At 43.2% G+C, this 16,047-nt stretch overlaps 1 protein-coding gene and 1 non-coding gene across 2 annotated transcripts in view; both read right to left on the reverse strand.

Annotated features, from left to right (window-relative positions):
• P4HA3 (prolyl 4-hydroxylase subunit alpha 3) overlaps positions 1 to 14,749 on the reverse strand; it is a 41,598-nt gene extending 26,849 nt beyond the window's left edge. The window contains exons 1-3 of the mRNA XM_049652256.1: positions 14,439 to 14,749; positions 5,051 to 5,193; positions 3,409 to 3,632 (exon numbers count right to left, since the gene is read on the reverse strand). Of these exons, the coding sequence (XP_049508213.1) occupies positions 3,409 to 3,632; positions 5,051 to 5,193; positions 14,439 to 14,638 (567 nt within the window). The 5' untranslated portion in view covers positions 14,639 to 14,749. The remainder of the gene's footprint in view (positions 1 to 3,408; positions 3,633 to 5,050; positions 5,194 to 14,438) is intronic.
• Positions 6,536 to 6,639, reverse strand: LOC125917398 (U6 spliceosomal RNA). Its single transcript, XR_007456181.1, has one exon. It is a non-coding gene; the product is annotated as a U6 spliceosomal RNA (small nuclear RNA).
• Positions 14,750 to 16,047: the final 1,298 nt, after the last annotated feature.

A 16,047-nucleotide genomic window follows, 5' to 3' on the forward strand; every position in this document is an offset into this window, starting at 1 on the left:
TTCCACTTCTGGTATTTATCTGAATAAAATGAAAACACTAACTTGAATAGGTATATGCACCCCATATGTTCATTGCCAGCATTATTTATAATAGCCAAGATAGGGAAACAACCTATGTGTCCATTAACGGACAAATAAAGAAAATGTGGGGTGTGTGTGTGTGTGTATGTGCAATGGAATATTATTCAGCCATAAAAAAGGAGACTTCACCATTTGCAACAACATGGATGAACCTTGAATGCATTATGCTACATGAAATAAATCAGACAAAGGGGTGCCTGGGTAGTTCAGTTGGTTAAGTCAGTTAAGCGACTTAGTTTCAGCTCAGGTCATGATCTCACAGTACATGAGTTCAAGCCCCACTTTGGACTCCAAGCTGAGCGCATGGAGCCTGCTTGGAATTCTTTCTCTTCTCTCTCTCTCTCTCTCTCTCTCTCTCTCTCTCTCTCGGAATTCTCTCTCTCTGCCCCTCCCCTGCTTACACATGCTCTCTCTCAAAATAAATAAACAAACTTTTAGAAACTCAGACAAAGAAAGACTAGTACCATATGATCTCACATATATGTGGAATCTAAGACAAAAAACAAACAACAAAAACCTGAATCTATAGATACAGAGAACAGATTGGTTGCCCCAGGCAGGAAGTAGGGAGTAACTGAAATGGGTGAAGGGAGTCAAAAGGCACAAACTTCCAGTTTTAAAATAAATAAGTCATGCAGATATAATGTACTCCAAAAACAAAAACAAAAAACCAAAAATAGTACCTAAGGCCAGTGATACCATTAGAGTACCTGGAAGAAGAAAACCAGAACATTCTGGAGTGATATTCCTACAACTACAAACACAGAGATTCTTTTAGGAGAAAAAAAGTCCTGCTAAAAGTAAGCTCACAATTAAACATACTAAACCATATCAGGAAATAATCATTAGCAAGAGTCAACAGGCAAAATAGTAGGGTATTACAATTAGACAACTAAGGATTTCAGAAAATGGAAAGGCCAATCTGCTTTAAAATAATCCATGGAGGAGGAAATTGGAGATGTGTAGATGAAACAAATTTGGCCACATGTTAATAATTGCTGAAGCTTATTCCTTGACCCACCAATACTACTCCCAGGTGTTTATTCAAGAGAAATAAAAACAGAAAGACTTACATAAGAATGTTAATAGTAGCTTTATTCACAGTAACCCAGGCTGGAAACAATCCAAGTATTTATCACTAGGAGACTGGATAATAAACAGTCTCCTAGTGATAATATATTCATACACTGGAATACTACTCAACAATAAAAAAGGAATTACCTACTAATAAATACAACAAGGTGGATAAATTTCACAGATACAGGGTGCTGAGTGAAAGAAGCTGGACTCAGGATAGTACATATTGCACGCCTCAGGACAATGGTTACCGGGCACCTGGGCAAGGGTAGGTAGAGCAGAAGGGAGGGGCTGGGAATGGTGAGAAGAAACAGGAGGGGAACTTTATGGAGTTATATTTAAATTCATTAAAAAGCTTTTTTTTTTAATTTTTCATTTTAGAGAGAGAGAGAGAGCATGAGTGGGAGAGGGGCAGAGGGAGAGAGAGAATCCTAAGCAGGCTACATGCTCAGCACGGATCCAGACGTGGGGCTCAATCCCACAACCTCGGGATCATGAGCTGAGCCGAAATCAAGAGTCAGATGCCCAACCAGCTGAGCCACCCAGATGCCCTTAAATTCTTTTCTTTTTTAAATGTATTTATTTATTTTGAGAGAGACAGAGACAGTGCAAGTGGGGGAGGGGTAGAGAGGGAGGGAGAGAGAGAGAGAATCCCAAGCAGGCTCTGCACTGCCAGCGTAGAGCCTGATATGGAACTTGAACCCAAAAAGCCATGAGATCATGGCCGAAACCAAGAGTCGGACAGATGCTTTTTTAAAAAAAATTTTTATGTTTATTTATTCATTGCGGGGGGGGGGGGAGAAGAGAAAGAGAGAGAGAGAGAGAGAGAGAGAGACCAGAAGTGGGGGAGGGGCACAGAGAAGGAGAGGCAGAATCCCAAGCAGGCTCTATGCCATCGGTGCAGAGCCCAATGCAGGGCTTAAATCCACGAGCTCTGAGGTCATGACCTGAGCTGAGATAAAGAGTTGGACACTTAACTGACTGCGTCACCCAGGTGCCCCTAAATTCATTTTTTAATATTAACTTAAATGCCTTAAGTTTTATGTAAATTCCTTTTTAAAAATCTGAAACAAATATTGCAAAATTTAAACATATTTCATCTCCGGTTATAGATATAATTGCTTGTTATTTTATATACCTTTCTTATATTAGAAACGTTTTATCTTTTAAAATAAGTGAATAAATACAGAAATTAAGACTGCCAATAAAGCTTTCAGGAAGTGACTTATTGAATTTTCAACATATGGTTTTCGTCTCATAAAGGCTTCACAAACGAAGCGTACATTGGTTCCATACACAGAACTATTTTAACTGGCTTAAATTTAAATTAGCCATGAACCTGATGGTCGAGCTCTGATTCCATCACAATATTAGAAAAGGAAAAATGGTATATAGAGAGGCTTAGGCAACACACCCTACATTAATTTGGAAGACTGATCCACAAAACTTGAAATCAGGGCACCTGAGGCCCACTCTCATGTCTGCCGGGGAAATTCACTTTCCTGCAATACACGTCTCCAAAATTAAAAAGGATTTACTCCATTACTTATTAAGGCAAAGGCTAACAAAGAGTATATTGTAAAGTGACCTCAAGTGTACTTATAAGTTATGATCAAAGATCGGCTAAATATCTCATATGGAAGGTTCCTGAAGTTTATTTCCTCAAGGAATGTTAAAATAAATGCCCTCCGCTTTTTGACACTACTTGAATTTAGTACTTCTAAATGCTTAGGAAATGTTGCAAGGGATTCCAGAAAGTCTCAGGAGCCTGGTTTCCATGATCTTACCTTCACATCTCCACCTCTTATCCCTTTCCCCACCCTTGGACCCTGCTTCTCCTCTCCACCCAGCTGTTCATCTGCTGGCAGGGTGCTACTGTTGGGATGACCACAAGACCATTTCTCCCAGCTCAGTCCCAGTTTGTCTGTCATCCTGGCATAACTAATAACACCCCCTTCACTCTCAAAAGTGGCCGGCATATGTGATCACCTTAGCTATCATGGAAAGGACACGTGATTTGGAGTTAAAAGACCTGGGTTCAAAATTTATTTCTGCTATTTAAAATTGCGTAACCTTGGGCAAATTATTTCCCTGTCTGATCCTCGGCTTCTTCATCTGAAAGTGGGGAATAATACCAAGTTTCCAAGTTTGCTGGAAGGACTGAAAGTATGTAAAAGCAATCAGGATATAGTTATTTCATCCTTGAGAAATTAGAGCTGAACAATTCGCTCTCTCTCTGAATATTGTTACCTTGCCGACTTGGAAGCAGTCATCTGCTGTCAGGGAGAAGAGCCGTCTGGGACTGTACAGGTCAGTGACGGCGGAGCCAGTGACTCTCTGAAAGACACCCTGGGCAAGGCCCTTCACGTTGAGCATGTACACATCCTGTAGCCGCATCAGGGCCCTCGCTGCTCCCTCAAGGTCCTCAAAGGCTGGCAGGTCCTGCTCCACCTTCTCATAACCATCTTTCAGAGCTGTAAGGGCAGTAAAAACATCAATCCACCCCACCCTTCAAAAACCAGGTGGTGAGCATTTGATACATGCAAGGCATAATCACCTAGTCAAATATTTCATGAGCAAAGATAATGTTGTATGTGTTTATATTTTTATTTTTTAAATTTATTTTCAATGTTTTTTTATTTTTGAGAGAGAGACAGAGAGTGAGCAGAGGAGGGTCAGAGAGAGAGGGAGACACAGAATCCAAAGCAAGCTCCAGGCTCTTGAGCCGTCAGCACAGAGCCTGATATGGGGCTTGAATCCACGAACACGAGATCATGTCCTGAACTGGTCGGCTGCTTAACCGACTGAGCCACCCAGGTGCCTCTGTTTTATGTGTTTTTATTCCCCGTGGCAAGCACAACTCCTGGCACAGAGCAGATGCTTAATACAATCTTCTGAATGAGGAAAAAAAGCTTTCTAGTAAAAACTGAAGCACGTGTTGTTCCATCCTATCTGTCTCCAGGAATCTTGTCCTTTGCGGGGACAACTCTTCTTCCTCTTAACTTCCCCAAAGTCAAAAAATTTCTTCAAGTCAAAGTAGAATAAATTAGGGGTGCCTGGGTGGCTCAGTCAGTTGAGCATCCAACTCTTGATTTCAGCTCAGGTCATGACCTCACAGTCCATGGGATCAAGCCCCTCGTCGGTCTCTGGCTGACAGAGCAGAACTTGCTTGCGATTCTCTCTTTCCTTCTCTCTTTCTGCCCTTCCCCTGCTCTTTCTCAAAATAAATAAATAAATAAATTTTTAAAAAATTTACATCCAAGTTAACATATAGTGCAATAATGATTTCAGGAGTAGAATCCAGTGGTTCATCCCCTATATGTAACACCCAGTGCTCATCCCAACGAGTGCCCTCCTTAATGCCCCTTGCCCACTTAGCCCGCCTCCCCACCCACAACCCCTTCAGCAACCCTCAGTTTGTTCTCTAGATTTAAGAGTCTCTTATGTTTTGTCCCCTTCCCTGTTTTTATATCATTTCTGCCTCCCTTCCCTTGTGTTCATCTCTTTTGTATCTTAATAAAGAAATATTTTAAAAACAAAAACAAAAGTAGAATAAATGAGGAAACTGACCTTGCTACAGATCACATTATAGTGTCAATTTAATAAAATAGAAATTATCAGACAAATACGTAAACGGAATGATATAACCTGTACTTCTCCATAGGGTTGTAGCGAAGATCAAATGAAATAATGGATATGAAGGTGCTTTCTAATGTACATTCATATAAACATATTAACAAGGGGACCTAGTCCTTGGTAATCGCTAGAGCTGAGAAGATCGAGTAATACCTACCCACTTCATTACCCTTCATCACATTCCACCAGAATCTCTCTCCTTTCCAGAGTCAGGAGATAGAATCTTCTCTTACCCTCCAGCCCTCCTCCTCATTACCTCGGATGTTCTCACTGGCCTCCAGACTATGTACCACATTCCTCCAGTCAGACTGTAGGCGTTTGATGAGAGTAAATGCAAGCAGAGGGTTAGACACAGGAGTTGCTGAATCCTCATGCAAAGAAAGCACCTTGTCATAGAATCTGGAAGAGAGGAATAGAATGATCTCACTTACTGAGATAGCCACTGCCCCTAGTAAAGGCTAGCATGGTGTATGTACATTTAGAGTCGTTAAAAATGAAACATGACACCCTCGAGACTCATGTAATAGTCTAACCAATAAGCACAAAGAATATGAAAACTACCAACACAACAAAAGAAGATCTATTCATTTGTTCATTCAGTGAGTCAGTCTCTATTGGTCAATTACAGAACATCAGGCACCACACTAGATGCTAAAGATACAAAGGCAAGACAGGGTAGATGTTCCAAGGAATTCACAAATCAGAAAATCTTTTTTTTTTTTCCTCATCACTCTATATTCAATACATAGAATCTGGTAGAAGCTCAAAAATGTTGTTCCATTAGTTGCAATAACTGTGATACCTGCTATGAGACATAAGCTTGCAATGCTATGTAATGTTACAGCAATTTGTAGGCAGGGCCCCTAACCCAGGTGGGAGTTAGAAGGTGTAAGGGAAGACTTCCCAGAGGAAATGGCACTTGATCTGAGTCCTAAAGGATGAAACATTTGATAGCTACTGCTTACTGAGCTTTACCTCTATTAGGCATCCTGCTAAGTGCTCTAAATATATTGTCTCATTTAACCCCCCAACGACCCTTAGAGTAGATTTTATCATGCCCATTTTACAGGGAGAGAAAACTGAAACAAGGCCACACTTTTTGTGAATGACAAAGCCAGATTTGACTCTGAAGTTTATTCTCAGCTGATTTTGCCCTATTGTTTCCATGGAACTAGAACAAAGAAAGGAAGAATTTATTTATTTATTTATTTATTTATTTATTTAGAATATTTATTTTTTATTTTTTTATTTTTAATTTTTTTTTAAGCGTTTTTATTTATTTTTGAGACAGAGAGAGACAGAGCATGAACAGGGGAGGGTCACAGAGAGAGGGAGACACAGAATCCGAAACAGGCTCCAGGCTCTGAGCTGTCAGCACAGAGCCCGACGCGGGGCTCGAACTCACGGACTGTGAGATCATGACCTGAGCCGAAGTCGGACACCCAACCGACCGAGCCACCCAGGCGCCCCTAGAATATTTATTTTTGACAGAGACAGAATGCGATCAGCATAGAGGCAGAGAGTGAGAGACAGACAGAATCCGAAACAGGCTCCAGGCTGTAAGCTGTCAGCACAGACCCCTACGCGGGCTTGAACTCACAAACCACGAGTTCATGACCTGAGCTGAAGTTGGATGCTTAACTGACTGAGCCACTCAGACACCCTAGTTCTTTTTTTTTTAACTTGAGTATAGTTGACACACAGTGTTACGTTAGTTTCAAGTGCACAACAAAGTGATTCAAAAAATATGGAACACTTCATGAATTCATATGGCATCCTTGTGCAGAAACCATGCTCAACTTCTCTGTATTGTAGGCAGAATATTTTTTGAGTCAACAGGGACCAACATGTACCAGAGCACAGAGGCTTGATATATTTATTCATTCAATACGTCAGTCTACAATGGTTGCTTGCCAGATGTCAGACTCCATGCTAGATGCTGGGGATGCAAAGTCAAGAACAGGGTCCAATGCTCGAGAATTTCATGAACAAGAAGATAGCTGTTTTTCTCATCACTCTATACCTAAATTCAATAAATAATTCTATGAAAGAATGACTAATATATACTCTTCTAGGATCTAGGAACAGAATTTTGAATAAGACAATAACCTCAGTCTCAAGGACTCACAGACTAGTAGATAAGACACAAATAATTATATTACAGATGAACACCAGATTTAAGAACAAGGCTTAGGGGGCCGTAAGGAGAGGGGGGAATTAATTTGGCCAGAGCAAGTCAGGGATAGTTTTACAGAGGACATAATAAACTAAAACTTGCAAATAGTGAGGAAGGGAGGAGAGGCAGGCAGAGACAGCTCAACCTGTGTGAAGGGACAGAGAGAACTGGTAGGGGAATATAAGCTGTTCAGCACTGCTGGAGCATAGGGTAGATTAGCCTGGAAAAGTGAGGAGCACCCCACAAGCCACCAAAAAGTTTTAAGTGAGAGTCGGACACACTGACATGTTTATATATATAAATTCATGAGAGGGTGAGAAAGAGGGTTCAGAAATGGGAATGACCAGAGGCAGATAGACCAGTTAGGAGGTCAATTCAAAACTGTAAGCAAGAGTAAGGAGAGTCTGAACCATAATAATGACAGTGGGGGCTGCGAATGGGATAGATTCAATGAAGCTATTTAGGGAGCAGGCCACATAGAAACTGGTGATGGTTGTAATGGGGGATGTATACGTGGGGTCATCGAGCATGCTTCCAGCCTCTCTGGCTTGCCGACATGTGTAGAAAAGGGCCAGAAATGGTGGGACCAGAAGTGATCATCTTTCTAGTTAATTTCTCTCTTCAGATGTCCTACAAAGTATTCACACAAGCAAAAGATGCTGTTTCCTGGGGCGCCTGGGTGGCTCAGTCAGTTAAACACCAGACTTCGGCTCAGGTCATGATCTCAAGGTTTGTGGGTTTGAGCTTCTTGTCGGGCTCTGTGCTTACAGCTCAGAACCTGGAGCCTGCTTCAGTTACTGTGTCTCCCTCGCTATCTGCCCCTCCCCCGTAGCGCTCTTTCTCTCTCAAAAATAAATAAACAGTAAAAAAAAAAAAGTTGTTTCCTTTCCTGGCATATTAAGGTTATTCCATTTATAACACACTATTGGAATTAACATTATTAAATTATCAGTTATAATAAGGCAGTCCTGAGAGTTCCAGCTGTAAACCTCTAAAATTTTTTTCTTATTTTGGGGCGCCTGGGTGGCTTAGTTGGTTAAGCGTCTGACTTTGGCTCAGGTCATGATCTCACAGCACATGAGTTCAAGCCCTACAATGGGCTCTGTGCTGACAGCTCAGAGCCTGGAGTCTGCTTCAGATTCTGTGTCTCCCACTCTCTCTCAAAATATATAAACATTTAAAAAAATTTTTTTAAACTTTTTCTTGTCTTAAAATTATTAATTTCAAGAACAATATAATAACAACAATGGACGTAAAAGAAAAAAGTGTGTGCAAAATGAAAAGGATATGTATTTATAGGAATGTGCTCAAGAGTGTGTGACTCCTTTGGCCAGAGCGGAAGACTTCAGTGAGCAGAAAGGGATGAAAGTAAAGAATAGAGGAGTGGCAGGGTGGAGGGATTCACTCCCCTGAAGCTGAGTCGGCCCTAAGGATTTCTCAAGGGTGGAGCCCGCCACTGGGAATGGAGCCTGAAACAGAAGATGATTTACCTCCAGGTGCTTCCAGGGAGCCAAGAGTTCAAGCACAAACTAAGAACAAGAATCTCATTTCCAGGGAGGAAATGAGAGCTCTGTCAAGTCCGAGGATGTCTCTGATCCCGAGACAGTGCACTTTGACAGTGGCTACTCTACGGTTTTAAAAACTAAACCGGCCTCCAGGGTGTGGGATTTTTTTTTTTTTTTTACTGCCCATTATTTCCTGCTTCAGCTCCATATGGAACTACTTAGTGGAAGATATTCCACTGCTAGACGAAAACACTTAAAGCAAGCAGAGACTTGGGCCTGAGTCCAGCCTGAAGAGTAAGTGTCCAAGGACAACTGAGGCTGAGGGGGCAGTAATTTCATAGACAGTTGGATTGGAAGGAGACCTGAGAGGTATCCTGACACAGCCCCCAACTATCTGTCAGTTTCCTCCTCTATAAAATGATAGAACTGGGGGCGCCTGGGTGGCTCAGTCGGTTAAGCATCTGACTTCGGCTCAGGTCATGATCTGTCAGTTTATGGGTTCGAGTTCCGTGTGGGGCTCTGTGCTGACAGCTCAGAGTCTAAAGCCTGCTTCAGATTCAGTGTCTCCCTCGCTTTCGGCCCCTCCCCCGCTCGTGCTCTGTCTCTCTCTCTCTCTCTCTCTCTCCCATAAATAAACATTTAAAAAAATTAAAATGACAGAACTGGTCTAGTCTAGAAGATCTCTATGGATTCTTTCGGCACGACCATTCTATTCTCTCTTTCCATCATCTTTTCCATAACTGAATAGATTCTTCACTAAGTGCTTGAGGACTAACGTTTAATAGGCATCAGAGGAAAGAAGGAAGGCAGTGAGGTGAAAATTTCCCCCAAGTCCTCCAGCACATCAAAAGCACTAGCTCCTTGTTCTCTTCACACCCCACTTTGTATTACGGTGTCAGTTTATTTAAGGCAGGGGTTTGATCTCTACTGCACCACATGATTCAATTCAGTGTTCAGATACGTCATTTTTCTGTCACACAAAGAAAAAAAAACCTATCAACAGATATCTGAGACTGGCTTGGAATCTAAACGTTGGCCTTATTCCCAGCCTTTGAGCAAATAGCTGGTTTTCAGAGACCGAGTTACTGGATGCTGAATTCAAACCTCAAGGTTTCCTAAATGGCTTTTTGCTTTAACAAATGTTGCTGAGAGTGGAAAATCAGATCCTTTGCTTCAAGAATGTGCACATAAAATTCGCAATCCAATACCGCATTAAACATAGCCTGGGTAGGTTATCCAACCGCAATACATGAGCTTTTTTAATTCAATATGTTTCTCCTTGGGAATTCAGAAATGGCTTTGTCTCAGTTCTTCTGAGACATCCTGAATGTTTAATTCCTAACAGAAAAATTATTGCTGCTGATTTTACTCTTTCAATCTTGGTAGTTTTTTAAAAACTACAACAACTGTTATCTATATATATAAAACTAGTATTTACACTATACCGGTATATAATTATATATACTATAACTGGTAAAATTTTTTCTTCATTAACTTGGGGTAAGACGTAGTTTCAACATCGAAAAATATTTTATTGCTAAATTCAGAAATTTAAAGAAGAATATCAACTGAGTCCCTTAGAAATAACATCTCAAGTTACATTAGGTCACCAGATTGGGAGTATAGGAAAATGAACAAGAATTGCCAAAATTCTTGTTCTCAAAAGCAAACATTTCACTAAATTTTAAAGCACTGACTAAAGAACAGACAGTCTGTAAAATACCACGCTAAACTTTGTGAAATTAAGTGCTCATAAGTCATATGAGAAAAGGATCTAGAATTTTTCTGATTCTTTTTTATCTGGGCTCTCACAATCTTAGTTACTGCTTAGAGCCAAAAGCAGAGTCTAGGTTCACCAGGCGGTCTCAAAATAAAAATCATACAGTTGGAGCTAACATTTGTTAAGCATTTATTACATTCCAAGCAAAATGATAAATAACCTTTACGTGGTACTTAATCCTTCCAACAACTCTGTGGGGTAGGTACTATCATTATCATCATTTTACAGAATGTAGGTAAAGGAACTTGCCCAAAGTCAGAGCCAAGGATTCAAACAGAGGTCTGTTAAATTCCTGAATCCAGACTCTTAACCACTATGTGCACCAGTTGCTCATAAAACCTCAGGAGTTATGGGGCTTGGTCTGGGTCCCGGCACATCAGATAAAGCAAGCAGTCAGGACATCATGGCACGATAGAAAGAAACCATCAAAAAAACTAGGTCCTAGTCCTGGATTTGCTACCCTACTATCTGGGATAAGGTACTAAATTTTAGTCTTATCATATTTACATGATTCTTTTTTATTATCTGGGCTCATTTGTTTAAGAGAGTAGTACAAACCTATTTCAAAGCACTGTGTGTAAGAATCAAATGAGATTAGTATTCTCTGACAAAGCTGTAACAACGACAATAGTGATAATACAATAAAGGAGACCAGCATCAGAGCCCTGCCCCCCATCCCCTCTGCCAGTCACTTTGATCAGCACTGCAAACTCTCAGTTCTGAACCTGTTCCCTGAGAGGCCCAGCATCAGGATTCTAACCTCCCCATCTCTATCTGAGCCATCGAAATAAAGAGAAGGAGCACGTAGGTAGCAGGGAGCATGTTGGGATCTCAAATTAAAGAGAAGAGTCTTTTATTTCCACCAACAAACCGAGACTCCAATGCATGTGGACTGAGAACAAAATTAAAACATTTTGCTTTATAGAGTAGACCCAGGGGCACCTGGCTGGTTCAGCTGGTGAAGCATCTGACTCTTGATTTTGCCTCAGGTCCTGATCTCGTGATTTGTGAGTTTGAGCCCCGCATGGGGCTCTGTGCTGACAGTGGGGAGCCTGCTTGGAATTCTCTCTCTCTCTCTCCCTTTCTCTCTGCACCCCCCACACTCTCTCTGTCTCTCTCAAAACAAATAAATAAACTTAATTGCAACTCTGAAGAGTGACAAGAATTATTGAAAATATCATTTTTTAGACATGAATAGACACTTCTCGAAAGAAGACATCCAGATGGCCAACAGACACATGAAAAAATGCTCCACATCACTCATCATCAGGGAAATACAAATCAAAACCACAATGAAATACCACCTCACACCTGTCAGAATGGCTAACATTAACAAGTCAGGCAACAACAGATGTTGGCAAGGATGTAGAGAAAGAGGATCTCTTTTGCACTGCTGGTGGGAATGCAAACTGGTGCAGACACTCTGGAAAACAGTATGGAGGTTCTTCAAAAAATTAAAAATAGAACTACCCTACAACCCAGCAATTGCACTACTAGTCATCTATCTAAGGGGATACAGGTATGCCATTTTGAAGGGGCACATGCACCCCAATGTTTATAGCAGCACTATCAACAACAGCCAAAGTATGGAAAGAGCCCAAATGTCCATCGATGGATGAATGGATAAAGAAGATGTGGTATATATATATAAAATGGAGTATTACTCGGCAATCAAAAAGAATGAAATCTTGCCATTTGCAACTACATGGATGGAACTAGACAGAGGGTATTATGCTAAGTGAAATTAGTCAGTCAGAGAAAGACAAATATCATATGACTTCACTCATATGAGGACTTTAAGATACAAAACAGATGAACATAAGGGAAGGGAAGCAAAAAATAATATAATGAACATAAGGGAAGGGAAGCAAAACATACTATAAAAACAGGGAGGGGGACAAAACATAAGAGACTCTTAAATATGGAGAACAAACAGAGGGTTACTGGAGGGGGTGTGGGAGGGGGGATGGGCTAAATGGTAAAGGGGCACTAAGGAATCTACTCCTGAAATCATTGTTGCACTATAGGCTAACTAACTTAGATGTAAATTAAAAAAAGATAAAGTGGTAAAAAAAAGAAAATATCTTTATTGTTAGAATACATACATTTTGTGTGTGTACATGTGTGTGTATTCATACTCTTTCAAACTAATAGTGAATTTAAACATGCATTAACTGCTTATATGCAAGCTACATACTTAAAAGCACATACCAACTTACATCATCATTCAGTCACTACTGAGTAACAAACAAGATCTTTCACACACACTTCCATACACAAACTGATTCTCTCCGACCCGGGCTCTCTTATACAGCCATAGCGTCCCCACACACCTTCTTCCCATGTGCCCCAGAATCGGTATTACTATCACATACACTCAACTCAGTTTTATCAGCAGCACATTGTGAGACAGGTCTCTGTTGTCTCGGCTCAGCAGAGAGTCAGATGATGTAGAGCTGTATTAATATATTCAGTTAGCAATGTGGTTATACCACTGCTGTAGACTTCTTAATGTCTCAAGCAGAGAAGGCACAACACCTATTCCAACACATGGTACCATAATACAATCATTCATCTTTCAGAGTTTGACACTGACAGTCAATACATGATTACAGTGCCTGTATTCCAAGTCTATATATAGTATTTTATGCCAGTGTGTAGCACTAGAGTGTGTTGATTTCATAGCAAGACAGTACAGCTGATCATTTGCTTGTGTGTGCTATACCCATAATCCTCTAGTATCAAGTATGTATTTCCTCCAGTGTTTTTTTTTAATTTTTTTCATGTTTATTTTTTGAGAGAGAGAGAGAGACAGAGCATGAGCGGGGGAGGGGCAGAGAGAGCGGGAGACACAGAATCTGAAGCAGGCTCCAGGTTCTGAGCTATCAGCACACAGCCCTACGCGGGGCTTGAACTCACAAACCGCAAGATAATGACCTGAGTGGAAATCAAGAGTCAGACACTTAAATGACTGAACCACCCAGGCACTCCTCCCCAGTGTTTTCTTGCTGTCAACATACACATATCAAATGTCAGTTACCTTGTATTTAGAATTTAATTTTTTTTAATTTTTTTTTGAGACACAGAGAGACAGAGCATGAGCAGGGGAGGGGCAGAGAAAGAGGGAGACACAGAATCTGAAACAGGCTCCAGGCTCTGAGCTGTCAGCACAGAGCCTGATGCGGGGCTCGAACTCATGAATCGTGAGATCATGACCTGAGCCAAAGTCAGACGCCCAACCGACTGAGCCACCCAGTCGCCCCTTGTATTTAGAATTTAGAGAGCTCTTATATATGGGGAGAGAAGGGAGAGTTGAAGCAAAGGAAACAAATGCTATGGACTCCAAACTCCTTGAGGTCAGGGTTGGGTCTTGTTCACCATTTTATCCCCACTGCCTGGAGCAGTGCCTGGCTCACAACAGGCACTCAAACGTGTGTGTTGAATGAGTTAATGAACATGAAGCATTAGTCATATAGTGAGCTGTACAAGCAGCATTCGTTAGAGACACAGAGATATCCATAGCGGCTGCCCACGCAGTCCCAGAGGCATGTAAATCTCATACATGGTCACAGAGAGTCACTTCATACTAAACACTAGTCCTCTGGGTCACATGGCCACCACACACGGCTACAGCCTCACAGTATTTTCTCTCTCTCACTCTTGTAGTCTTGCTGTGTCTCTGTGACACAGAGCCTGGGGCCCCACACAGCTGGACACAGTGCCTTGTGAGGTCCTTCCTCCTCAGCCCGAGTCACCCCACTACACTTTTGCACAGCTATCAACTTGGCTGTGTGAGGATGGCTCTGGGGTGCTAGTGTGTGTGTGTGTGTGTGTGCGCGCGCGCGCGCAACGGAGTCCGATACTCCACTCCGTGTGACACAGTGTCCCTGGGGTCCCACTCAATCTGTTTCGCCACGACCTCATGCCTCGGGCCACACCTCGGGGCTATCTCGGGGTCCCGCACACTGGACCTGACCGTCACACTGGGCCACGGTGTCTCAGTCTCACGGTCTAGCGAGGCTCTTACCCAGTCTCAAATCGAGTCTGAGGTCCCACGCAGAGGGACAACGAGACCGAGTCGCCCGCCACCGTAGAGCAGGGTGTCTCGGTCTGGTCCTCTGACTCAGTCTCCCCGACTGCGGCGCCCCTGGGGCTCCCTCCCGCCCCAAACCCGTGCCCTCACCTGGTCAGGTCCCGCAGCCGCGCCTCCTCCCCGCGCAGGTAGCGCCGCAGAAGTCCCAGCAGCCGGCGCTCGGGAGCCAGGGCGCGCGCAACGCTGGTCAGCGCCGAGAACGTGTCCCCCCGCGCCGCGGCTCCCGTCGGGTCCCCTGCCCGGAGCGCCAGGACAGCCAGCAGCGCCGCCAGCCGCGCCGCGGGGCCCATGCCGGCGCTCGCGCGCGTCCCCTCGGACGGTCCCGCCAGGCCCCTGGCGCGCGCCGCTCCCGCCCGGCCCGCCTCTCGGCCCCGCCCGGCCGCTCGCCTGCCCTGCAGCCCCGCCTCGGGCCTCCCCTCCCCTCCTTTGCTCTGACGCCTGCCGTCTCTCTCCATCTCCCACCCGCCTGCCGCCTGGCTCCTCCGCCTGCGTGGGGGCTGCTGCGCCCTCCGTGTCCGCGCGCTAAGACGCGGGCCCGGGAAGGGTTTCCGCTGTGGCCCGTTCACACTCGGGGGAAACAGAGGCAGGGGGTGTGGGAGATGAATTCACCGGTCTATGGCTGAACAACGCCATCCCCCGAGTATTCACCCCTCTAGATGGAGGGTGGGAATGCAGAAACACCACTGGATTCTTAAGGGGAAATCCAGGAGAGTGAATGATGTGGTTGGTAATGACGATGTGGGTGGAGAGCTGTGGGAGAGCAGAGGGAAGGAAGAAACACTTCACGGAAGACTTGACAATCTGAGTCATCATGAAAGACAGGCAGAACTCTGGTAAAGAGGGTGAAAGCGATCAGGGTCACGGTGTGACAAATCTAGGACCCATCACACCTAAAACGCTGGGGTCCTGGGTTATTGCTCCACACCATATACCTATGGCTACTTAAGCAAACAAAAATATTATTATTATTATTATATCCTACTAGGCTACTTACTCTTTTCCTCACCTTTCCAGGCAATGTTCATTCATTCATTCATTCATTCATCCATTCAACAAATATTCAGCACCTCTATTACTGTGCTGAGGACACAGAGAAACAGCACATCCAACCCTGGACTCACGAGGGGAAACAGACATGAACAAGTAACCACAATAAAGCGCTATCAGGATAATGGAGGGCTGTGCAATGAGCAACGGCAACACTGAGGAGGGAGTCCCTGCCATGCATAGGTGGTAGTGAGGGCTTCCCAGAGGAGGCAATGTGTGCAGGTCCAAAAGGATGAAAAGAAATTGTCTGGAAGATGACAGGCAAGTGACGGATGGGCTTTCCTTGCAGAAGTTACCTATATGTACCAACGTTTGGAGATGGAAAAATAGTCTTGAGTTCCAGAAATGATGAAAAGTTCCTTGTGGTTGGAACTGTCAGGTTATATTGCATTGCATGACATACTAAGAAAGTTAGCCTATCCTTTATGAAAATCTACTGGAAGTTTTAAGGTGGCAATAACAGCAATAACAACAGCAAGAGTAAAAATAATAGTTAATACTTACTGAGTGCTTCCTGTGTGCTAGGCACTGTCCAAGCATTTTGCATGTATTAGCTCATTTAATTCTCATACTGACTCTATGGCATAGGGAGGATTATTAGTCCCATTTTATAAGTAAGAAGACTAAGGCACAGAGAGGATAAATAACTTAC

The sequence above is a fragment of the Panthera uncia genome, chromosome D1 (assembly GCF_023721935.1).
Source record: "Panthera uncia isolate 11264 chromosome D1, Puncia_PCG_1.0, whole genome shotgun sequence".
Taxonomy (NCBI): Eukaryota; Metazoa; Chordata; class Mammalia; order Carnivora; family Felidae; genus Panthera; species Panthera uncia.